We start from the raw sequence: 26,273 nt of genomic DNA on the forward strand, positions 1-26,273 counted from the left end.
CTATTAGATATCATCATTTTGTAGCTGGCTTCTAATAACGTATTCAGGCGCACGTCATCAACAGCAGCAAGAAACGCAACACAAGCCAGTTGTTCTGTTTCTTCACTGCATAATGGATATGACTGAAATAGATACATGAAGTGCAACAATGAAAATCTCATCCTAGCTATAGGACAGACAGCTGTCAAAGGCAGCTTCAACATCCCTGCAGATTTTACTTATATGTATTTAGCCAGGATTTCTCAACAGCTGCTGTTTTTTGTGTGGGTTTCCACTCCCCCAATGCTTTTATACAAAACACAGTTTCCATTCTTCCAGCTCCTCTACTAAAGTGATTTCCAACACTAAAAGCATGCCAACCTCTTTTAAAATGTAAACAACTTCAAGTTCTTTAAGACAGGGTAGCGAATTATTTTACCTATTAAAAAAAAACAAAAACAAAACAACTTGAAAGTTTCCTTCGCTTCAACAATTCAGCTTTAAGTAAGAGCTGTACCTACACCCCCCCAAAAAAGACGCACTACTAAATGTTTACATGCATTTAGCTCAAAACCAATCTCAACAAAGCAAGCAGGTTAAGTGTATACCAGAGGGGAAACTCCCCCAGAATTCTCGGATCAGATTACTAAATAGAAAAATCTATCCTACAAAATAACAGCCATACAACTACACTAAAAGGTATTCACATTATGAAGATTTGTTTAGAAAAAGACTAAATTCCAGCATAGCTCAGGGCTTGCAACCAGCCAAGCACATACAAAGAAGTTAGGGACTAAGGCATGTTGTTGGCAAAGTCTTGGAGCAACAACTTTGAAAAATACTAGGAGGAAGATGGGGACAAAAGCTCAGCTGAAGTGAAACACCTCTGATCATCTTACCTATAGCACAGATCTCTCATATTCACAAAAAATACACATATATTGTCATAAAGGACAAAAGGTATTTATAAGGAAGAGGATAAAGGATGCCATTGTTACTGGCAAAAATACAGAATGGTGTCTGACAGGTACCTGTGAACTTTGATCTATTTTTTCCGTTTCTGTCACTAGGTGTCAGTGCAGAATCTTTAAGAAACTAACACTGTTAAAGTGTTGGGATTCATTACACCACCACCTTTGTTGATAAAACCCCACAAAGCAGCCACAATAAACAGGAAAAAAAAAAAAGTCAAAATAATCAATAAAGTATACTGATCTGCACACAATGGAGCAAAATGCAAGATATAACAATGCCTGTATTTTACAGTAACTAACTGCATCTTATCACATCTCCAGAAATGCCCCCTTTTCATTAAGAAAAGAATAGCCAACCTTCCAGTCCAAACCCATGAGCAGCTTGAGTGCAGCACTTACATGAGTATATGTTACAAAATCATCAGTGAAGCTACGTAGGTACTGCAAGGAATACTCTTCAGAATTCAGATTACACAGAAATAAGGCTGCTGACCAACTTTACAGGATGGCCCGAGATGGTGCTGCAAGTTAGCAAGGTCATCACAATGAAGTAGTGGACCAAGGGACTTGTCACCATTTGTGGCCCCATTAACAGTCCCCTTCCTGTTCACTTCTTAGTACACAGCAGAGGGCTAGTGACACTCAACCATGGGAAGATTCTGGTATAACTTGACAGCGCATTGGCCAGGCCTGCCTTCAGTCATCAGCGATGTTAATTTTAAACTTAATTCTGAAGTGTCATTTTCACTAGAAAATACATAAATCAAACCAGTAGCAACTTTTATATAAGCACCTATCTCAAAGTGCAAAAAAACACACCCCAAAATCAAAAGCCTCATAAATACATTAAGTCCAACATAGCCCCTTAGATAGCAGGGATTATCTTGGGATCAGTAAAACTGTTGCAGCAAGCTAAGCAAATGCTAACTGAACCCAAGTATCTTTGCTAGATACAGCAGCCAGTAGTTCTTTAAAGCTGGAGTAGATACACACATTGAAGTGTAGCATTATGAAGGGCCAGAAAAGACAAATATTTTCAAACTTCCTAAGCTAAGGACAGCAAAAACCCTTATAAAAGAAGTGGAAAGAGGAATAATCAAACACCACAAAAAATCCCTATGCTCAAGAGGTCACCACTGGTGCAACTGTCCAGGAGACAAATCACATGCATGTCTAGCACATGTAAAACTAGTTTTATATCACTATGAGAAGATGGAATTGTGACCATTATTCATTATTATAATTTTCTTCCTGAGCAATATAATGCAGGATACAGTTTCACAGCTTCAGAAAAACAGATAGTCAGAATACTTGCATTAAAGGACTCCCGAGCATCTCCACACACCTCCTGTGCTGCAAAAGGCCCCATCTTTTGCAAAGATCAGTAATGTTAAGGCAACGTTATCAGCATTTAAGAGAATCAAGGTGCATACCTAATAATTTGCAAAGTGTAAGGGAGAACACCAATAGTTATAATAACTCTTGAGGGATTTACTAAGCAGGAGTGTAGGGGGGTTGAAATGAGGCTTGAAACTGGGTCAGATGAATGCCAGAAAGCAAGAGTGGACAACCAAACAAGGAACTGTTCACTGAGTAAAACAGACTCTAAACGTGAATGCGTGTGTGTGCGCATGTATACACCAAAACACAGTGTCACCAGTTAGGTAATACAAAAGGGATTTGGCATTTCCTCTGCTGAGACAAAATGTGGCACCAATATTTCTTTCAAATAAAGGTGGAGCAAGGGACTGTCAGCAGGCTATAGCTCAGATTTGAGGATTTCAAAATGCAAAAGTCTCACAATATTTACATAAAGTTATATTCATAAATCATCATATTTCTCTTAACTAGTAAAGAGTTTTAAAACCATTGTTTATTTAATCCCCAAATCCATCCATTAGAACAAAGGTAAAAGCAGGAGGAAGAAGGGCAATACAGAATGGATCCTCGATCATTTATCCGAGAAGGATGAGAGAGATGCTGTCAGCCATATGGAATTAAAGCTGAGGTGCTTAAATGCTTTTCAAATTTTTCAGCTTCTGCTTACCTGCACTCTCCAGTAGAGGCAATATATAAACTCAGGAAGGCTGTTGAGCTGAAAAAATATGATTTTGGGGGTCTTAAGAGTTTAAGCAGTTTAAAATTACCACTCCTTGAGTGGTTAGAAGCTGCCACAACACAGAGTTCCAAGTACGATCCAGTTGGAACACTGCAGTACCAATTCATTTGCCTGCTCTCATTCCCCTTTCAAATATTCCAGCTCTTGGGATGGGGGGGGGGGGGGGGGGGAACCCAAAACATCTTGCAATTATTCAAGTCTGGAACAGTTACTAAGCTTTCCACACTGCTATCGTTGACATACAACACTACAAAATACTGACAAGGACAGTTCAAACACAATGAGCCAAAAAATAAAAAACAAAACCCACAGAGGAACAAAGACATGATGCTCTTCATAGGCATGCTGTAAAGAAAAACAATCTTTCATTTATGTTTCCAACAATTCCTGTCCTATTGTCTTCAAAACAGAAATGTTTTACCAACATATTGATAAGAAATACACTGCCGTCACCACAAAAATCTTTAGTTGATCATACGCAAAGCTTTAGAAACAATGCACGCTACATGACTGCATCTTCTTCCTTCACCCCAACCACTATTACAAACATACTTTAAGACTCAGCAATCCTGTGACCTGTAGCTGTTTTCTTCACATCAAAATTAATTCTCACATACAAGGAATCACAGCATGCTACCACAGAAATTAGATTACAGGCACTGAATACGAAAGCAATTTTTATAATCAAATTAGCAAAGACCTTTGATATAGCACATCACCACAAATCCCCGCACATCACAGAGAACCTTTCAGGAAAAACAGAAGCTAGAGAGGGAGGAAAAAACCCACAACCAAGTCCCTGACGAAAGCAGCATGTCATATGAATTGTAAATGTTTGAATCACGTCACACGCACATGTGAGTGCATTACTTGATAGAAAAAACAGCATTTTAAAACACTCAAATATCTAACTCGAGATTGGATAACTCATTTTCACCACAAGAAGAAAATATTACATTGCCCAAATGTACCATTAATTACAAAACAAGTCTAGTAAAGAAGAACATTCTAGCTATTGTGAGGTATTGAGTAGTATTACTGAAAAAAACCCTAACAACCAAAAAACTCTACAACAAAACAAAACCCATAACCAACAAAACTCCAAGCAGTCACCCAGAAACATTACTATTTAGAAAACTAAGCTACCTGAAGGTCAAATTACTCACCCATGCATGGCTCAGCTGTTACGCAGCTCTCACATGCTAGTTATATTTCCATTAAGTAAGGGGCAAAACCATACCATTTTACTAATATCAGTCTACATTTCAAAAGTAGATACCCATCTCAACCACCAGTTAACACTTTAAGCATTTGCTATTTGGGGCTCACCGAAAGCTGAAAACTTCAGACTTGCATATCATTCTGAAGACAGAGTAGGATCAGCAAACTGATGATAACTCTGCTTCTTGAGAACTACTTAGTGCCCTTTAAGGTCCTAGTCCTCACCAGTGCTAAATAAATTCCAGAGTGTGCTGAAGAGCAAAAGCATTACTATTATGCGAGCACTGCCTGCCAATCTAATGGTGCAACATTCTGCAGAAAAAAAAAGAACATCAATACGTGTGTATTTTTCAAGTGATCGGTATATCCAGGCTAAGATGGTAGAAATAGACAAGCAATTGGAATAGCCATTTGTGCTCCAACTACTAACAAATACATTCTGCTGACTACAGAAAGAGGTTCCATATACATCTCTTAAAAAGGCGTGTTGAAGGTCACTTTATCATGGTACGGTTAAAGTCCTAAACACTGCTTGTTTAGCACACACCTTACTTATAGCAACTTTCCACAAAAGAACTAGAAATAACATTCATTGCAGCAGAAAACCTCAAAGCAGTTCAGTCTGCTTTCTGTAACTGGAAACAATGTTCTACTTTCTAGCGAGTCTCATGCAAACTAAAAATAAAATAGAAATAAAAAAATCAGAACATTTCCCTTCGCCCTTTCCCTTGATTTGCATGTCCATTTCAGTCATTTTTCACAACATACAGTAGCACTAAAGCTGAAAACCAAAACTGCACTGGTGTTCTTAGGATCATTAAACATATTCTGAAAGTGTTCTTGGGGTTGTAGATTCCAGGGCCCTTACATTTAATGAAGCACTTCTAACCTTATGTTCTATGAAAAATCTGTGGTAAGACCAAAAGAAATAACCTGTATAATTATTTTATTTTCTGCAGTGTTTAGGAGGCCAAAAGTAAAGCATTAAGAATCTGAAGTTAAAATGATGCAGTGAACTTAGCTTGCCAAAAAACAAGCTTGCCCCAAAACCCAACAAAACAAAACAAAAAAACCAACCCCAAACCAAAAACCACCCAAACAACCCACACCGAAAAAAAAAACCAAACAAACCCAACAAACTCTAAATGTGAAGAGTACTTATCACTAGAACCAAGAAACACAGATTTTGGTCTTTTAAATATAGTTTGAAACAAAAGCCTTGCTTTCCAAATGCCTCTTGAATGTGGGGCTACAGAAGAATTCAGAACACACAGTGATATCACACCAAGAACGCTCTTACAAACAAGCACAAAACCTGCCATCATAGGCTTGATACAGAGTTCCCCACAGACTTTTGACAGGTGTTATCATACTGGCCACCTTGTAAGATTAGGCTTCCTGCCAGCAATTTCAGCAAGAGTGCATTTAAGCACTGTATGAGCAAAGGTTCATCACAACAGAATTGTAGCCTAGCAATTTTATTGAGACTCTGCAAATAAGGAAGCACAACGACTATGCAGTGCATTACATGTATACTTCAGTAGTGCGGGCCAGTCAGAAGGTACAATACAGAAGTTCATTCTAACAAAAACATATGCAGCACTTAGTGTGTTATTTCCTTTCTAAAACATATGCTAACATAGGACAGAAAAAAGTTTTGACCTAAAAACTTCATTCCTTATGTGTCTTATGCAAACATATGATTCTTTTCAAAACTTAGAACAACACAGAGAAGAAAAACAGACACAAATCTAAGACCATAAACTAATGCTTTCAGGGTAGTGCTGTCAAGATATGGACAGCAGTGAAAGCTATTATGGGCAGTATTGCTTTTTAAGCTCCTTGTAGAACTATAAGTTGGGCATTTTTTTATTTATTTTTTTAGTCTAGTGGAAGCTTTAAGAAAAGCAAAAATAGATTCAACAGTTAAATTGCAGTGACTTGCCACAAACATGTGTCTAGCTGCAGATCTCCACAGCTCTACTGGCCTTAAACATGGCAACACTTAACAAGAGGAGAATATATTTACTTACAGAAGGACTGAGCTTTAAACAAACAGGTCGCCTGCAGGCAAACTGTGACTTGGTTCAGATGCCAAAAAAACACTATTACCCCCTTCCTCCTACTTTAATCTCTAGATAAAGCACCTCTGTATTCCTCTTGGGGAAAGCTTATTTAAATAACCAGGACTGTGAAATAGCTGACTGACTTCTGTGGAATGAAATTCCACATTAAGATTTTAAGTCAAGAGATCAATTCAATAGGAGAAATGGGAATTTCAGTGCAATCTTCATCACAGAATCCTGTGGGCCACTTCCAATGCAGGCTTCTCAGATCTTTGAAGTCTCATTCATCTTAACACAAAAGGTTGAAGAGCTTCTGAAACACAAACTGGTTAAATTTTACTAGGTGTACATAAGAAAACCGACAGTTAAACTTTTGGATAAACATATATACACACAAAAAATCTTACAAAGAGAACTAGCCAGAGAAGCATTTCAGAGACTAGGACACACATCATCCCTTACAACCTTTGTTTTCAATATCCTGTAAGTGACACAGATATATTTACTGTATCTTACTGTATTCCTGGAGATGCTTTACTCCAGACAGCATACCAATATCACCTAGAAGGAAGGGTTCTTCGCATGAACCCTCCATGCTGTTCACTATACCCCTTTCTGTCCTTAGAGCACACTCTCCCCAATTTGACTTCCATGGCAAACATGCTCTACCACCAGTTGGACAAGTCACCACTACCCTGTCTGAGTTCTAATGGGTTCAGAGAGCTCATCTCATTCTCAGAATTAATAAGAGAAGAAATGATCATATGCAAAGCCTTGAATGTGTTCCTGCATGAAAAAAGTCAAGTTTTTTAATGTTGCAAGATCACCTAGCTTATAGCTTCCCTCTTTACTACATCTAAGACTAATTTGTATACACAAAAGAAGCTTTTGTCAACTATCAATTTTTAATTTTGGGGATTGGACTTTAACAGTATTATATACGTTGGGACACTGAAGCTGACCTGCAGCCATGGCAGGTTATCTGCTGTGACTCAAGCTGACCTAGTCAACTGCTGTGCCATGTTAAAGTGCCACCTACCCACAATGAGCTGGACATACCTGAATCAGAGGTTGTCTCAGTAAGTTCCACCAGCGTACAGCTCGGGACATGCACCCAAACAGCTCTCTGGCTAACTGTGCAGTCTTCCGAAACCAACAAAGCAGTAGCAATGTAACTTATAAGTGACAACTTTCTGAAAACTGTATAGCATCTGCACTGTTGAGGGTAGTCTAGGTTCTTAATATCTGGACAACTAAGAGATAACTTTTGTTCAAGGATAAAGCTTATTTTGCAGCCATAGACAAATACTAGAAGTAGAAGCAAATACAACAGCTAGTGATAGAAGTTAAGAATATTTGTTAAGAATCCAGGAAATCCAAATTGTGAAAGCTTTTTATGCAACCTGTATCTTATTGCTGACATGACACAAACTCGCCTTCCCATTCAACAGAGAAAATGAGCTCTTATTTTTCCCAGTGATAACAGTAAAACCTCACAAGTAGTCTCCCTCTGTCATGTCTTCTGTTTCTTTCCTGGAAGCATCCTATGCAATTACTTTTTTTTTCTTCACAGGAAACAGAAGTGACAACCTTTGCTATCACTGTAGTTGATGAATTGACTACAGCCTTATTGGTCCCTCTGATACTGCCAGTTCACACCACTGGCACCAGACCTATTCTTCGCAAGTGGAAAAAAACCACTCTTCATTTAACGTTCCAGACATTAACCCAGCAAACAGAAGACTGAATACGCTACATAAAAACACAAGGTTCATGGTTCCCACAGATTCTTGACTGCTTGCTAGTCTAAATGACATAGAACACCCACCTATACAAAGCAGAAACAAGCTACAGTTAAGAAAGGGAAGGTCAATTGTCTGCTTTAGATGATTTCAGTGGGGGGGGGACGGACGGACGGACGAACATATCTTAGAAACAAATAATTTTACTGGGTCATTTTATAACCAAAACAAAGAAAATACTAGTTCATTTCCTTGTTTGCTGCATTTTCCCATTCCTTTTTACCAAGTACATACAAGGGCACATCAACTATTCCAGAAAGCTGATCAAAGATCAATGGCACAAAAAGATAGGAAATGCAGTTCTTCAAAGTCATGACATTGGACATTTTCTCTCATTTGCTAGAAAAGCCTTCATAGAAGCATATAGATACCCAAAACCCATCCTTTACTGCTGACATATAATCAAATGAAAGACCACAACTGCACATAGGCAATCTTACTGTACTAAAATTCCCCTAATTAAGTGCCATTCTTAAATTTTGCTCCCATTTCAAAAATGGGTAAAACAGTTTAATTCATTTTATGCATTACACATTTTTTTTTACTCTCTGACACTCTACATTTTGTCTCTAAAACTGAAACATTTGTTTTGCTGTAAACCAAAGACCTACAAAATCACTCAGCACTGCATTTTTTTTAACAGTCTTTTGTTTAAGCTTACCGAGCTGGAGATTGCCTTAAAATAATACATGTCATGAGACAAAAAAAAGATTAATCCATAAGAAAGCTAAGCCCCACAAAATGGAAAGCTTAATCATCTAAGACTGCAAACTCACCATGTTTGAACATGAAATAGCAAAATGAAAACAGATCACTTTAACACAGTAACAAAATATGCATTTGGAACACTGACAAAATAATTTCCACTCTCTTTCCCATTCTCTGGAGAAGACAAGGTATGGAGGCAGTTTGCTTGCACACTTCCCAGAAGATCATGGTTCTAGGTTTATCATATATAATAGCAATGGAGAACCATAGCAAGGAAAAAAAAGCCAACTGTACTCCTCCTTATCAAATGCTCAATACATAACTAGTGCAAGTATCCTGTCTTCTTCTCATCAGTTACAAGGAGTACTAAGAAAATACCAGGTGTTCTTTACTGCAAATTTAACCATCTATAGTTGCAAAATTCAAAGTAATAGTTCCCAAGGCAACCATAATTCGCTCAAGCAACACTCACCATTCCCTTCCTATTACTCCACATTCTGTTAAGTGAACACTCCCTACGTGATGCACCATACATACAACTGTGAACAGCGTATCAAAGGAACAAGCAAGGTGATTAATGTAATAGCTATCAAGTGATATGGACATGAGAGCTTTATATTACACAGTTAAAGTTTTAGGGTTTTGTTGTTGTTGGGGTTTTTTGTTTGTTTCTTCTCTATGGGAAGAAAAATTATGCTCATGTCACTACTGCCATGCTTATAATAGAGGTGCTAGCTGTTTTCTTTTAAAGAATGATGGAGGAAAAAAAAAAACAAACCCATAAACAAAACCCAAAGAACCCCAATCAAACTAACCAACCACTTGCTCCCATATCAGTTGTGTGGAAAATCTTCCCTTGGCAAGTCTGCGGTAATTTAAGCTTCTATTATAATTCTAAAAGGAGAACTACCAACTAAGAAACTTTCTGTGTCAAATTGGTAATTACATACTAATAAAACAAGCACCTGCTAAGTTTTCTTTAGGCTTCACTGTGAGAAACATCCTAGCAATACCTTTATTGCACTGTTATTTCAAAAAGCATCCTTTGCTACTTTGAACACTGTGTGCACATGATTAGCAGCATTACTTTCCTTATACTCCAAGTCCCTGTGTGTATTAAGCCAGCACTACTGCTAAAGCTCCCCTGTAATCCTTTGGCATCTGCCTGTTCATTTCCATACAAACATTTTCAGCCCTCCTTATGCTAGCAAGCATTTATGTAGATGCGAAGGCAGTTCAGATGAAGGAACCAAGGTGGGTTAGACACCCAAAACGAACTGTGGGCTGTCACAGGCCACTTTCTCCACGCTGCTGATGGTGTTCAACCCTGGAATAAAACTACCCCACAAAGTAGTGAGCCAGTTCTGGTAGGCCAGTGTGCTGAGATATCTCAGTTCAAAGTCTATAAGCACCCAAACAGCACTAAAGGATCACACTACAGCCAACAATCCATCTGGGGCATAGTGCTGGGGAAACCCAGGAACCTCCCTCTCCTGTCCCAACTTGGCATTTATACTCCCTGCACACAGGAAAGGGGAAGACGGCAACCAACTCTCAGTGGTGGCAGAACCCATCAGGACATTTTGTGCTGATTCACTGTAACCTAGACATAAGCCAGGTTTGTTTTAATGCAGATCAGTCCTTAAATGTGGCCTATGTGTAGCTGCTTAAGTGCTTACAAAGCAGAAGAGAAGGGGAAAGCATGGAAAAGGACGAAGCTGCCAGAAAAGAGAGGAACCATCTTCCTCACCAGCAAAGCAGTAACAAGTACACATGGGATTATAGCAGTGCATAGCCACATCTTCTCCCAAATATATGAGAGTAAAAAAATAGAAAAAAATATTGATAGCAAGTACAGAACTACAAAAACTGTCAGAAAAGCTCTGTCCAGACACTTTAATTAGATTTTAAACCAGAAAGTTTTCACTTGCTTGCAGATTGTGTCTCCTGTTTCATTCAGAACTTTTGTTTTTGGGGGAAAGAGCAGATTAAGGAATGTAACCAGACCTGAGATCACTGGGAACTTTTTGATATAAATGCTAAAAAATACTCCAACACCAAATCAACCAATCACCAAAAGAACCCAAAAAACTTTTCACAGCAGACTCATCTAAAAATGTTGCTAAAACATTCTTCAGATTGGCTTTTTAAGTCCATAGCAGAAACTGCTGTTACTCCAAAGAAAGAAAACAACCCAGCCAGACCACAGAGATGGTTGAACTTGTATGACAGATCAGAGCAGAGCCCAAAACCAAGGACATAACCTTCATGTGGGTAGCAACATGTTCAATTGTAGTAATATGGCTTTCAAAGAGGAATGACACACAAGTTGGAAGAGTTAAGGAACCACTAATCTACATCTGGATCTGGAACATGAGAAGCCTGAACCTCTTGCATCATGTATCTATGCGCTCCCATCACAGATCAAAGGGTTACTCTAGCAGTCTTGCACAATAAAAACTTCTATGTTTTCTAGTGTTGTCAAGCGAGCAAGCCTAGTCGCAGGCTGTAGTGACACATGCTGCTGTGCTGGTTTTGGCTGGGATAGACTTAATTTTGTTCACAGTAACTGGTATGGGGCTATGTCTTGGATTTTTGTGCTGAAAACAGTCATGAAAATACAAGGGATGTTTTAGTTGTTGCTGAGCAGTGCCTACACAGAGTCAAGACCTTTTCTGCTTCTCACCTCACTCCACTAGGACAAAAAGCTGGGAGAAGACACAGCTGAGACAGTTGACCTTAACTCACTAAAAGGATATGCCATACTATATGACAATGTTCAGTATATACAGCTGCAGAAAGAAGGAGGAACGGGGGAATGCTTAGTGTCATAGTGACTGTGCTCCCAACTAACTGTTAAAAATAGAATCATAGACTCATAGAATAGTTAGGGTTGGAAAGGACCTTAAGATCAAGTTCCAAACCCCGTGCCATGGGCAGGGACACCTCACACTAAACCATATCACCCAAGGCCTTGTCCAACCTGGTCTTGAACACTGCCAGGGGTGGAGCATTCACAACCTCCCTGGGCATCCTATTCCAGTGCCTCACCACCCTAACAGGAAAGAATTTCCTCCTTATATCCAATCTAAACTTCCCCTGTTTAAGTTTTAACCTGTTACCCCTTGTTCTGTCACTACAGTCCCTAACGAAGAGTCCCTCCCCGGCATCCCTATAAGTCCCCTTCAGATACTGGAAGGCCGCTACGAGGTCTCCACGCAGCCTTCTCTTCTCCAGGTTGAACAGCCTCAACTTTCTCAGCCTGTCTTCATACCGGAGGTGCTCCAGTCCCCTGATCATCCTCATGGCCCTTCTCTGGACTTGTTCCAACAGCTCCATGCCCTTTTGATGTTGAGGACACCAGAACTGCACACAATACTCCAGGTGAGGTCTCACAAGAGCTGAGCAAAGGGGGAGGATCACCTCCTTTGACCTGCTGGTCACGTTCCTTTTGATGCAGCCAGGATACGGTTGGCTTTCTGGGCTGCAAGAGCACACTGAAGCCAGCTCATGTTCATTTTCTCCTCGACCAACACCCCCAAGTCCTTCTCCACAGGGCTGCTCTGAATCTCTTCTTTGCCCAACCTGTAGCTGTGCCTGGGATTGCTCCAACCCAGGTGTATGACCTTGTACTTTGCATGGTTAAACTTCATGAGGTTGGCCTCAGCCCACCTCACAAGCAAGTCAGGGTCCCTCTGGATGGCATCCCTTCCCTCCAGCATACCAACTGAACCACACAGCTTGGTGTCATCGGCAAACTTGCTGAGGGCGCACTCAATCCCACTGTCCACGTCAGCGACGAATATGTTAAACAAGACTGGTCCCAACACCAATCCCTGAGGGACACCACTCGTTACTGGTCTCAAACTGGACGTTGAGTCATTGACCACAACTTTTTGTGTGCGGCCATCCAGCCAGTTCTTTATCCATGGAGTGTCCATCCATCAAATTGATGTCTCTCCAATTTAGAGACAAGGATGGATCTCACTTTCTAGAAGATGGCTTAACACCTGCCTGCTGACGGGAGGCAGTGAATGAATTCCCTGTTTTGTACTGCTTGTGTGCAAGGCTTTTGCTTTACCTATTACATTGTCTTTATCTCAAACCATGAGTTTTCTGATTTTTACTCTTCTGATTCTCTCCCCCCTCCCACAAGAGGAGCAAGTGGCTGTGTGGTGCTTAGTTGCCGGCTGGGTTTAAACCAGAACAGCTGCTTACCAGTTCTCTAAGCAACTGCAGAAAGGAAACCACTCAAATGTAGAGCCTGGCAAAATACAAGCCCTTGAATCAAGAGTTCAAGAAATGTTTTACAGTTCTTGTTGGGTGATCCTTCAGCTAATAATAATAATAATAATAATAATATCCCCCCCAAAAAACAATGAACACTCAAACCCAACTCACCTCTCCCCCCAGAAACACCAAAAACCCCCAACAGAATCAAACAACTAACCAACAAAACCACCCAGAACCCTGAGTTTGTCTCCTAGTTGCTTGTTATGAATCCCATCATTGTAGCATATAAATTCCACAGGACACTGAGATGTGTTTCTAACAGTACCTGAAGAAAGCACTACCTCTGTAGCAAAGGAAGGGAACAGAAGCACAAGCAGGCCAAGTGATAGATAAGAAAGCACAGCTCATTGCTGAAGCAAGAATCAAACCAGACACCTCCAATCTACCTTACTCCCCCCCTACATTATTTTTCTAACAAATGTAAGGAAAAGAACCTAAGAGGCTTTGACTGCTTTTCAAAACCAAAAAGAAATTATATCCAAACATATGAGACAACAATGTCTTTATCGCTGAAATCTGGCTGCCACACTCCATTTTCCTGTGGTTATCAGACACCAAACCTGAAACCAGTTAAAGCTTTTTGAGAATTCCAGCTGAAGCATTCAGAGCATGCAGTTACAAACTATCCAAGTTTGGATATCACAGAAGTATAACCAAGTCAAACAACAGATAGTTCTGGATACATAAACTGAACAATCAACCCTGCATAACAAACTTTTGAAACTTATTGCATTACAACAAGCATGAAGTACTTTCAAACCCATTTGAGAATCTAGGCTCTATTTTCTAATACACTCTCCAAGCCAGTGTTTAAAAGTGCCTAACCTACAGAGCAATACAGCCTTACATCTGCCTGTAGGTTGATACAAGTCTGTACAAAATATGTAACCACTTGCAGACACATATGTAAACTGGGTATCTTGAGGACAAAAAAAAAAAGACAAGTCTAATGCATTTTATTTTACAAAAGGATTCCTTTAACAGAATAAATACTCAGCTGATACCTTACTGCTCTTCTTGTCTCTGATCAGCCAAAGTTATTGTGAATAAGCTAACCACACACACAAGACATTGCCTGTTATTGCCAACTTTATGTAAACGTTGCAAAGAATATTCTAAATTACTTTTCTATATTCAGTATTTTCTACAATAACTGCAATATACTTCAAGCAACTGTTCAGAAGGATGAACCTAATGGAAGACCATACAAATATCTGTTCTTTCTTCACCTGAAGTCTTGAGAGCTTTCCTCCTGTTCACAATCTTGTTCAATGCCACAGTGCTTTCCAGAACTCAAAACCTCCATCCCAAACATTACGCAATTAGTACACGATGTGCTTCAAAGTCAAAGCCACAATAATTAGTAACACATTCTGATCACCAATATACCTCATGAAAAGAGCAATGAAAACTGAAGCAGGGACTATTCCAAAAGACAGTCCAGCTAAATTCACTTCAAAATCAACAGCTGCCCCCAGCTGTGCTGCAGCACACTGAAGGTGCAGGTACATCCCCGTACTTGGGAGAATTAAGAAGTGTAGAAAACAGACTATGCCGTTCTCACCGCACCCCACTCTGCAAGCAGAGCCTGAGTGAGCATCCCCGCAGAGAAAGGAAGGTCGTCATCACCCTGGTCCAAGTCCAGCACAGCCCTGGCAGGTCCTCTGGGGGCAGCCTGGTCCCTCCAACGAGCCACACCGGCAAATCAAAAATTAGCGGGGTTGGAAGAGACCTTTAAACTCATCAAGTCCAACCATTATTCCAGGACTACCAAGGCCACCACTCAACCATGTCACTAATTGCCTCGTCCATCCAGTTTATAAACATTTTCAGAGACAGTGATTCCACCACTGACCTGAGCAGCCTGTTCCAATGCCTGCCCACCCTTCAGTAAAGAAATTGTTCCTAACATCCAGTATAAACCACCCCTGGTGCAGCTTTAGGCCTTTACCTCTTGCCCTGTCACTTGTTACTGGCGAGAAGAGAACAACCCCATCTCACTACAACCATCCTTCAGGTAGCTGTAGAGAGCAAAAACCTGGCGAGAAGAGTCTCCGGCCCTAAACCAGCTGCCACCGCGTCCCGCCGCCGCCACAACCGGGGACCGGCGCCGAAGGCTCCCCACCGCCCGACGCGGTGTCCCGTAGGCCAAAGGAGCTGGGGCCCGCCGGCCCCGGGCCCAGCGAGGCGAGCCCCAGCAACCGCCACCATTGGAATCGCACGACGCCAGCGACGGCCGCCGCCGCCCGCCCCGCCGCGATCATTCCCCCCGCCCGCCCCCCGGGGCCTCACCTCATCGGCGGGAGAGAGCAGCCGGGCACCGCCAGCAGCCGCCACCGTATTTCGAAAGATCCGCCATTTTCATCCCGTCACCACCGGTCCCCGCGGCCCGCCCCCGCCGCACCTGCCCCCGCCGCCCCGCCCCGATCTGCCCCACCGCCAAACACCAACTGCTTCCGGACCGGCAGGGAAGGCGGCGGGCTTTGCACGGACCCCCCGTCCAAGGAGGAAGCCTCGGCGTCGCAGTCCTCCCCCCCGCCGGCTCCTCCCGCCGCCGCTCCCCGGATCCTTTTTAACCCCACCGCAGCTTTGGGCGCAGGTGATCTCAACGAGCAACGGTGATGAGACCCGCCGAGCGGGCATTCCCCGCGGCAGCGGGACGACCGGAATGCCTGTGCCCGAAAGCCCGGGGAGGTCGGCGGGGCCGTCCGGGAGCCCGCCCCGCGGCAGGGAGCGCGGCCAGCGGGGCCGGGCCTGTGCCTTTCAGGCGGGAGGAGGTTGTCAGTGCTTTGCTGCTCTCTCCTGAGCTTCGCCACTGCCCCCCCCGTCAGCGGGGCTGTGCCTCCACCCGCTTCTTCATCCTCCTGCCGGCGCTTTCCCGCCCCTCGCACTCACCGGGCGGGCGGGCACTCTTCCTTCTCCTCCTCCTCCTCCGCCACTATTGCTATGAATGCTTCTCACCGCCCGCTCCCCGCGCCTTGCGCCGCCGCCGGTCCACTACCCCCCGCTACCGCGGCCGGCGGCCGTGGCGGCGGTAGCGGCCGGGACGAAGCCGCCGTGTTTGTTCAAAATCACGCGCCCCGCGCCATTCCCCCGCCGCATCCCATAATACTGCGCCTCGCCGCCCTGGCAACCGCCGGCGCGGCGCCCCACCCCGCGCTTCCGGGACCGCCTCCCTGCCCGTTTCCGGGGCCGCTCGCCACGCTCAAGGAGGGCCCGGCGCGGCCTACATTGGGTTGGCCTTAGTCTGGGTTAGAGGCTGCCGAAAAGCGTGGTTCTGTATGTGTATATTTATATATATGCCGCTTCGCAGCCCTGAGGGGGACGTGTGCGTGGGGTCTGCCTGAGCTTTATTCCCCCGGGCGAGTGCTGCCTGGTGCGGCCCTCCCTGCTCTCCACGTGACCCCGCCGCGGTCCGTCTATACTGCCGGCGGCGCGGCTCTATGGTAAGAGGAGGCGCGCGTCGCGCCCGGAGGACGGCGGCGGGTTGGCGAAGATGGCGGCCGCTGTGAGGCAGGACCTGGCGCAGCTGATGAACTCCAGTGGCTCGCACAAGGATCTGGCGGGCAAGTGAGTGCCAGCGCCCGGCAGGGAGGAGGGGGGCGAGTGGCCCTTGGGAGCGGGGAGAGGTGAAAAGGAGGCTGCCGGCCCCTGAGCGGGCGAGGCAGCTCTTGCCCCACGGCCGCCCTTTTTTCAATAGAAGAAAGATTTCGCTTCGTGATTTTTGTCATCTTTTGTTTATTTATCGTTTGTAACAACGATCTGTTCTGTGCTGGCGGTGTCGCGGCATAGGCTTGAGGCCTTAGCAACCTCGTGTGTGTGCCCGCAGCACCTCAGAGCTCGACTGCATGCCCATCGGCTGCGCGAAACTGATAGGCCAGGGAATCCGTTTTCTGTAGATATGTCAGTAACCCCACTATTCTTATTTTCGTTAGTGTGGGTATTTTAAATAGCAAACGTTGGGGTTTGAGCTACTCACAGTGTAATGTGTCGTGTACATTTTCTTTCCCCTGAGAATTTGGTCAGATGTCCATCAGTAGACAGAAATTCTTCCCCAGTCCAGTTGCTTATTTTGTAGAGAAATTTCTTCGCTTTTAGGAGTTCCGTGTAAAAACTTGGAAAGAATCCTCTCAAAATGTGGTTTCAGCATGAATGTAGTACTTAAGCAGTATGGCACACGCTGAGGTTATGGCCCAGGCAAAGTGAATTAACTTCATGGAGTGTGAAAACTGGAGCTGTCATTTTTTGCAGGAATAAACACTTAAAAATGCAGAGCCTGTGCCTATGCTCATATCAAGTGGCTATAACATTATTTATGTCCTACTCCCATCACTGTTTCTCATTCTCATTGAGTATGGCAATTTGAACATTTGACTAACTTTATTAACCTTAATCTCTGAGGGATGTAGTTTTTATTACTTTTTCTGTGCACTATTCTAGGGACATGATTTCTTTTTTTAACTTTAAAATTTACGTATATATTCTTAGATAAGAAAATAACTATGTTATCTGAGAATCTAATTCTGGGATACCAATTCCAAGTGAATGTTCTTGACATTTGAGCAAAAACACTTGGGAAAATTGCTACATCAAGAATATAGAAAATAAAAATATAAGTAGGGCTCTGACATAGAAAATTTAATAAAAGAAATGCAATTTGTTAGTGAAAAAATGTGCCCTATGAGTGATTTATTTTTTTTTTATTTTTTTTTAATCTGTGGACAGATATCGTCAAATATTGGAAAAAGCCATTCAGCTGTCGGGTGCAGAACAACTTGAAGCTTTGAAAGCTTTTGTAGAAGCAAGTAAGTGCATCTAGTGTAGTCAGTTGCACACTAAGTGAAGGCCAGAGGTCTGTGGGACTGAGTATTTGTTAACTCTATGTGAGGCTACTTAAATAAGTGGTATTTTGGTCCTGTTGGAACTCAAACACAAATAAAGGAGGAGCCATCATCACCACTTTCAGAAGTTTAGGGAGAATGGGCTTGTAAGGTTTGCAAGTGGTAACAGCTTTCTAACTTGACAGTGTGACAGGATCAGAAGGTAAAAACATCGAGTAATCTCTTAAATGCTAAAACTGATACCGAATGCCAGGTGGTATTTAAACTAACAATCCCCTTCTTTTCCCATTTCAAATTGGTTTGGAAAACTGTCAAGAAGAAATGATAGCGTGTGTTGGGTTTTTTTTTGTGTTGTATTAGATTTTTGGTTAGTAGTATACCTCTATAAATTATACCAGTTATGATTTTTTAAAGTTAACAATAAGCTTAGTGAATTTAGCCTAATAGTTTATTTTGTTCGAGATGTTTCAGCAACTGAGAACAGTGATTCAGGATGAAGCATCTCTAAACTATGAATCAGTGAGAAATTAATTATCTGTCAGGTTAGTACTCTAGTGACCTCTAGTGTAAATAAACTTTCCAAGAAGGAAAAAAAAAAACACCCTCTAAAAAACCAAAGAAACCCCCCCAAATCTCACATAGATACAGATTTTGAAACTTGAACTACTCAAAATTAAAAAAGCAAGTTATTGCATACAGTGAAGGCACTGGCAAACATTGCATCTATCTTGTGTTTTTCTTCCATGTGTCTCTGAACCAGTGGTGAACGAGAATGTCAGTCTAGTGATCTCACGTCAGCTACTGACAGACTTCTGTACACATCTTCCAAGTCTTCCTGACAGCACAGCCAAAGAAATTTACCACTTCACCTTGGAAAAAATACAGCCCAGAGTTATTTCATTTGAAGAGCAGGTGAGAGATCAGTGACAAGGAATTTTTTGTTTGCAGGCTTGGTTTATTGTTTTTTTTCCCTGCTTATCTGCTTATGATTTTAAGTCATCAAAACTGTTCAAAACAAATGCTCCTACTTAGAGTACAGTTTTGCATTCCTGTACATGCAAAACCTGAGCAAAATGTAGAGTATTTAGGACCTTGCAAAGAGTACAGACTTTGTTACTTCATCAGGATGCTGGGCATTTAATTCCTCTGCTACAGGAAAATGGCCTCTTAAAGTGAAACAATGCTTGAGCTACTGGGAGTACTGTTGAGAGGCATACTAGTTCTTACTATATTGCATTTTACACAGCTAAAGGAACAGGGAGGTGATGTAAAGAGAGAAGCATCTTGACAAATAATTTTTATTTCAAAATAAATATGTGTGCATTTCAGCCATAATAATTTTACCAGAAAAAAATGTTCTCTTGAGTCGTGGTTCTAGTTAACTACTGAATGTGCAGCAGTTGCTTTTCAGTTCAGTCCTCGGTTTTGTTATTGAGCATTCACCATCATCTGAGAGCTTTTACAGATGATGTTTACATAAAAAGCCTTTAGGATCTAGCATTTGAGAAGAAAAGGCAGTTTCTGCCGTGATTTGTATTTGCTTCTCTTTATCTTCTATCTTTTTAATCAGCTTTAAGTATTAATTGAACATGCTTGCCTATATGTTGAAATGATTATGCATAAATTAAATCCAAGACATCAGATGATTCCTTTTTTTTCTACCTACACTTTTGCATATAAACCCCAGATTATAAGCACTGATATTTTACCTGCTGACAGATGCTCTACAAAGTAGAAGTTTCCTCATTAAGATCTAATCGTAGTTCACCTCATTCATATCTTACAGGTATGGTATGAGGTATAACTGCAAGACATGGGTTGTGAATCTTGGTGCACCAGTTCTTGAAAGCCTCATTTCATCTTTTAAAAAGCTTTATAAAAGGTTAATACCTATCGGTCCTTGAAGATAAATTCCTTTTAGTTTGTCACAAGCTTAAGTGAAAATGCTTCGAACCAGCACTCATTTAAAAAGCTTGGTATTGAAGTCTGATCCAGGAGTTCCACATGGGACTTCTCATGTGGGAAGAGTTGCGTGTGTGCAGGTTGCTGTGTCTGTGGAGCTGGGGTACTGGTTGAGGGGATTCATGAACAAGAACAAATACTTTGCAGGTTAATACAGAGCCGTGCAACTTCTATAGCATTTGCTATTACTTTTGTTTTTGTTGAGGTCGCTTCAATAAGGCAACATCTTGCATCAATCTATGAGAAAGAAGAAGACTGGAGAAATGCAGCACAAGTATTGGTGGGGATCCCTTTGGAAACAGGGCAAAAGTAAGTGCTGTGCTAGACTTAGTTCTGGGTTGTAAAGTATGTTTGCTCCCTTTGTACTTAACTAGACCAGTGAGGAGAATTTTTGGGTTGCATATTATCCCAGGGTTTCAGTAGCTGATGACAGAACTATTATTGGATGACGAAAGCATAGCTTGATGTGACAGCATGTTTAGTGGGTCAAAATACTGCACTGGAAGCTTTGCAATGTTTATTAGTCTCGTTGATAAACAGCCTTTTTGATAGTATTTCACAAAACTGCTTCTAAGTTATTGAAAGTGTCTTGGAAGGTGGCAGTTCTTCTGTGTGTTTGCCTTTACAGTTCTCAATGAAGACATAATTTGAAATTGGATATTAACAAATACAGTTGAGGGGTTTTGTAGTGTTTTGTTTCTTTGTGGATTGGTTGGGTTTTTTTAAGTCTAGAACTCTTTCTGTTACTTTTCTTTGGCTGTCCTGTCTATCCTCTTTCTTTGTGTGCATGTAGAAGGACTTGCTATAGCTTTTGCATATTTAGCACCTATTTGTTCCACTTGAAGATTGCTTCTTAACTGAAGCAATCAGTGGCTTAAAAGACTAGTCCACTAAAACCACATTATTAGAGTGTACATTTGTCTCTTGGTGGACAGCATTATTTTTGTTCGTAGGAGCCAGTTCTATATTGACATTCATCTCAAATTTCCTTACCCTGAACAGAGCATACTAATTTTGTCGTTAGGGGTGAAGCAAGCAAGGTAAAGCAGATGTTGCCAAATGCTTAAGAATCATAATATATGTTTAGAACAGCTAAGAGCAGGGGTAGTTGTGGAGCGACTCTGAGTACTTGCTTTTCTGTTTCTCTACAGACAGTACAATGTAGATTATAAACTGGAGACCTACCTGAAAATTGCCAGGCTGTATCTGGAGGATGATGACCCAGTTCAAGCAGAAGCTTATATTAATCGAGCTTCCCTGCTTCAGAATGAATCAACTAATGAACAGCTGCAAATCCATTATAAGGTTGTCTAACTTGCTTTGTTGCTTTCTCTTTCTAAAGAGAGGTGATTCCACATTGAGTTGTTTTTATATAGTGCTGCTAAAACTTTCATAATGAGAAAATAGACAAAGGGAAAAGCTTCTAAGTGGTTTCGGGAGCTTGAGAGCCACATCTTAGCAATAATTAAACAGCTCATTCTTTATGATTTGAAGATAAGTCTGCAAAGGTTATTTGAATGCCAGCTTTACTGACATTATTGCAAATAAAACTTAGGCTTCAAAGTGTCCGAAATATTGTTGAAAGTTTTGCCTTCACTGTTGTCTGTAAATCTAAGTAGGGAAATAAATCGCATCCAATATTAGGAACGAGTGAAACTTCCCCCTCCCCCCACATAATTAAGTAGTAGGTCACATCCATAAAAGTAGCTTTAAGTCTCAAGTAATGAAGTAATTGCTAACCTTTTGTGGGTTTACTGTGTACATAGTTCATACACTAATTTCTCAAAGCATTTTAGTAACTGGGATGAGCAGTGATAACTACAGTGTGACAGTACTAATCAGGAGGTAGTGGTGGTCTTTAAAATTCTACAACACAAAGCAGATGTGCCACAAGCTCAGGAGCTGTAACTTGGGGGGGTAGGGGTGGGGTGTGTGTTCTGGTTTGTTGGTTTTTCCTTTTTTTTTTTTTTCTCCCACTCTGTGTTTTAAAGCATGCACTCAGTTGGAAGTGTAAATATTTTCTGTAAGCATTTAGAAAGCTTAAAGGAGGGGAGAGAAGAAAGATCAGATGCTGTTACAGTGCCGAAAGGAAAAAGCAAACACTTGAAACATACAAATTGCTACCTAAGTGCTAGCTGTCAATGTCAGTAGTGAAGGGGAAGTTTATGTAAGTACAGTGTCAGCTGTACAATATTTCATTTACTTAGTTTCTGGCATTTAGACATTTGCAGTGTTTAACATGTGAATAGTGTTGGGAAATGCACTTTTCAATTCCTTTCCTTGATGCTTTAGTAAGGGCTTTGCAAGTTGAGCTAATAATTCACAGATTTCCCTAAGATGCAGTGAAGCTGTATTTATGGGAGCTGTCACTTGATAATGTGTCAATTTATACACCCCTATATTATGCAGCCACCCCTGTTATTTTTTTCTGAGACGTATTTTCTTTCTAGGTTTGCTATGCTCGAGTTCTTGATTATAGAAGAAAGTTCATTGAGGCTGCCCAAAGATACAATGAGCTGTCCTATAAGAGCATAGTCCATGAAACTGAGCGACTGGAGGCATTAAAGCATGCTTTGCATTGTACTATTTTGGCATCAGCAGGTAAAAAACATGGTATATCTTTGTATGAAAGACCCAACACAGGTATTTCATATCCCGTGAAGCAAGTCAGCTTGTGCATTACTTGTAGGGAGAGATCTTGTAGCTAAGATTTGATGAGGAACCCAGAATTGTGAATATGGTGTCAGAATTGTCTACTGGCATACTGTTAACTCAGATTTGGATTAGTTCTGTGTCTTTGGTGGCATCTTGGCTAAAGATGCAAAAGATGGTCAGTGTTTTAGCAAACTGTTTTTGAACTGAACACAGCAGAGTTTCTTTTTTGGTAGAGCTTTGTTGTTAATTGCATTTATTGTGGAAAAAATCATGATAACTCTCTGTTTACCTGTAAACACTCAATACTTTGGTGATCATTTAGGAGGATTCTTCTTGACTCTCCTAGGACAGCAACGTTCTCGCATGCTTGCTACACTCTTCAAGGATGAGAGATGCCAGCAGCTGGCAGCCTATGGGATCTTGGAGAAAATGTATCTTGACAGAATTATTCGTGGAAATCAACTGCAAGAGTTTGCAGCTATGCTAATGCCTCACCAGAAAGCAACTACAGCTGATGGTACATATTTCTCTAAAGCCTTGTAGTGCTGGGTCTGTCATCCACAGGAGTTAGATTTGCCCAATGCAGTCAAGAAGTGTGATGGAAAAGAATTTATTATTGCTTATATGGTTATTTTAAAATTATTTCCCAACATGTTACCCTCAGTATAGTTTAATAGTAAAGTTTCTTAGCCATGGTTGATCTTTCTGATTGGCTATTAAGGTTTTGAAGTATTCTTCTAGAAGATAACTTGTGAAATGCTGTTTTCTCTGTCCATGTACAGTCCTCTTCACTGACAACCTTCCAGGGTTTCTAACCTTGCCTCATACTTTGAGTCTCTGTCCTTTTGAACTTCTCCAATTCTAAGGCACTGTTATAAATAGGATGCCTAGAAACATGTGATATGCATGAAGCCGTAAATGGTCTGTACAGATCATAAATTTATTTGGACTGCTTCCTGACTTGGTTGGAAGATGACCAATAGTGAGGGGGTGACTTGGACCTTGCACTCTCCAAATCTTTTTCTGGTCTGTTTCAGTGACATATTAGCTCTGTTCTTGGAACCTCTGAACAGTGAGAAATATGTGAAGTAGTGACTTCACTGAAATCTTTAACATTCTGGTCTCAATTTTCTGAATTAGAAGAATATTAAAGTGGAAGAATACATAAGCACGAAGCACCTCTTAATCAGGAAACCCTTCCTAATGAACAGTGCTCATTGATTAAGGACAAATAACTGTGCTACCACAGAGGTGAAAACCGATTAAAGGTGCTTACTAACAGTAAGCTGCAGTCCTTTCCTTGGGTCAATTTGTGGCTGTCCATGTAAGTTAAAGAATGCAGGTTAGTTGGTATTTAATAATGTGCTTATCTTCAACTGAAGGTTAAAGGGCAAATGAGTTAAACTGTTAAATCAAGAAGAGAGAAATTACATGAAGGTTTATCATCATAAAAGCATACTAAGGGGCTGGTTAATTTTACTCCTAAGTACTTTAATGAATAAACCAAATGTGATAGTCTTTCCATTTGGCAAGCTAGGGCCTGATCACAGAAGGTAAAACTCCCTCAATTCTGATGCTGAGTCCTGTAGGAAAACCAAGGGCTCTGCTGGAAATTAAAAGGGGTTTAAGCTGCCTGTCTTAAAATCAGCCACGTTATCCACCATCCATTTTTTGTTCTTTCCTCTGCATGGCAGAACAGTGATGCAAGGCAGATGCATCTGGACCTTATGCACACATAACCCCTTTGTTTTCCATTTGCTCTACACTATAAACCAAATATTTTAATCATACAGTAATGAATTTTTTTCCCTCATCTAACCTAAGGTTCCAGTATCCTGGACAGAGCTGTTATTGAACACAACTTACTATCTGCAAGCAAACTTTACAATAACATTACTTTTGAAGAGCTTGGAGCATTACTAGAGATCCCTGCAGCTAAGGTATCAGTTTTCTGCATCTTGTAAAAACAGGGAGCATCAGAGACATGAGAAGACAGCTGTAGTAGATATTAGGTAAACAAGTTAAATATTAAGAAATAATATGAGGAAGATTAAATATCTAGCACACCTTATGAGAAGGAAAGGTACAGGATGTGGAATGAACAATAGAGGAGTTAGAACCACTGATAGTACATCTAATCATTTCATAATTTATGTTGTTGGTGGGTCCCCAGCCCCAGTATGTGGAGATGTTGAAAAACCCATAAGGGCTATTAAGGCTTAATAATTTTAAACTTGTTTCAGAATGGAAGAAGTGTCTAACATCTTTCTTCTGTTATTTCAGGCAGAAAAGATAGCATCTCAGATGATAACTGAGGGTCGCATGAATGGATTCATTGATCAGATTGACGGAATTGTTCATTTTGAGAGTAAGCTCCACCACAGTAATTTATTTGTTTAAGCACCACACAGAGTGAGCGTTTTGAGTTGTTGCCTCACAGGGTGAGAAAATTGCATTTCTTAGTATCTTCTATCTGGAGCGAGCTTGCTGTCTCTTGCTGTGGCCAGGAGGTGGCAGAGTTTGCCTTAACGGAGGACCACACTTTGCCCACCCTACCTACCATTCATTCTCTTAACCGCTGGAAAGTGGGAATTCATTCCATCAGTCTCCATGTAAGAGCAGGTTCACTAGGAAGTTTCCTGTTCGGTCCTACTTTGCAATGCAGGAGTTAGGCTTCTGACAGGCAGCCAAAATCATTATAGCTTTTGAATAAAAAAATTAGTGTGATGTAGCTGCCAGGAGTGTTCCTCTTCGAGGTAGGTGGGGGCAGTGGTAGAAGAAAATGTTGCAGTTGAAAAGGCAAAATAATCACTAAGTTTTACATTGTTTTGTATGGCTTTTGTTTGATGTTTGCTGTTGTTGGTTTTTTTTTGTTGTTTTTTTTTTTTTCCAGCTCGTGAAGCTTTGCCAACTTGGGACAAGCAGATTCAGTCACTGTGTTTCCAGGTTAACAACCTGCTGGAGAAGATAAGTCAGACAGCTCCAGAATGGACAGCGCAGGCAATGGAGGCACAGATGGCTCAGTGACTGTACAGCCATTGTCTGAATGGAGGCACTCAACCACCTGCTGTGCTGGAAGAGGGAAACTGATTAGGACTGTGAACCAAATGAATAAACCACTTCATTTCCACACCTCTGCTTTCAGTCTGGCTTAGGACACAGTTAGGTGATACCATGTTTGGTGTGACAGTCCCCTGGTTCCCTGAGCATAGAATGATGCTGTTGCTGCCTCTGCATTGCACTCTGCTGTCCTGAAAGCTGTGGTTTACACAGCAGCTGTGGTGTCTACAGCAAACTTTCGTTTTGGTTTATTTAATTTTTTTCTCCACTGTATTGCTATAGCTTTGTACCCTGTTACTTCATAAAATGCTTGTTCTGCTGTGAAAATGAAAGTGCCATGTTTCTTTTAGTTGTAATTATTCTAATAAAGGCTGGAATGAGCCTCTTGGTTTATGTGTTGCAGGGACCTGGGTTTGTTTTTGTTTTTTCTTTTTCCTTTAAGCAGTAACTTGAAATAAGTTGAATTTTTGGAATTATCATTTCTAGCCCCTGAAAGTGTTAAATGAAAACCATCTTTTTTCCTTCTCTGTTCATAAAACTTAAGTCTGAAGTCTTAACTGGATAAAATACTGACCCTTATGCGTTAGTGCAGC

At 41.3% G+C, this 26,273-nt stretch overlaps 2 protein-coding genes across 6 annotated transcripts in view; one reads left to right on the forward strand and one right to left on the reverse strand.

Moving 5' to 3' along the window:
- The window catches only part of LIN54 (lin-54 DREAM MuvB core complex component), a 40,547-nt gene extending 24,159 nt beyond the window's left edge, over nt 1–16,388 (reverse strand). Inside the window, exon 1 of one of the 4 annotated variants that reach the window (XM_062623410.1) lies at nt 16,058–16,388. The gene's annotated coding sequence lies outside the window, so the exon portion shown is untranslated. Of the gene's footprint in view, nt 1–1,010; nt 1,945–15,454; nt 15,591–16,057 lie in introns of those variants that run through there. The other 3 variants (XM_062623413.1, XM_062623411.1, XM_062623412.1) reach the window with 3 other exon arrangements.
- A 111-nt stretch (nt 16,389–16,499) lies between these two features.
- On the forward strand, nt 16,500–26,073 carry COPS4 (COP9 signalosome subunit 4). Of its 2 annotated transcripts, none has more exons than XM_062623415.1 (10): nt 16,500–16,732; nt 17,888–17,967; nt 18,764–18,915; nt 20,171–20,274; nt 21,117–21,270; nt 22,416–22,566; nt 22,943–23,137; nt 24,445–24,560; nt 24,904–24,988; nt 25,514–26,073. In XM_062623415.1, the coding sequence occupies exons 1-10, from the start codon at nt 16,659–16,661 to the stop codon at nt 25,645–25,647; spliced, it is 1,245 nt and encodes a 414-aa protein (XP_062479399.1). In that variant the 5' UTR covers nt 16,500–16,658; the 3' UTR covers nt 25,648–26,073. The 2 variants fall into 2 exon arrangements, with proteins under 2 accessions (XP_062479399.1, XP_062479400.1); XM_062623416.1 differs by having other exon boundaries at nt 16,502–16,732; nt 22,967–23,137.
- The last annotated feature ends 200 nt before the right edge of the window (nt 26,074–26,273 follow it).

Source organism: Pezoporus occidentalis, unplaced genomic scaffold (assembly GCF_034315485.1).
Source record: "Pezoporus occidentalis ecotype Australia unplaced genomic scaffold, CSIRO_AGI_Poc_V1 ctg252, whole genome shotgun sequence".
NCBI lineage: Eukaryota > Metazoa > Chordata > Aves > Psittaciformes > Psittacidae > Pezoporus > Pezoporus occidentalis.

Bases quoted from the DNA above. Each gene is read 5' to 3' on its own strand.
- COPS4 (XM_062623415.1), top strand. From the start codon at position 16,659: ATGGCGGCCGCTGTGAGGCAGGACCTGGCGCAGCTGATGAACTCCAGT. The intron at 16,733-17,887 runs GTGAGTGCCAGC...ATCTGTGGACAG, and splicing joins CACAAGGATCTGGCGGGCAA to ATATCGTCAAATATTGGAAA. The intron at 18,916-20,170 runs GTGAGAGATCAG...GTTTTTGTTGAG, and splicing joins TTATTTCATTTGAAGAGCAG to GTCGCTTCAATAAGGCAACA.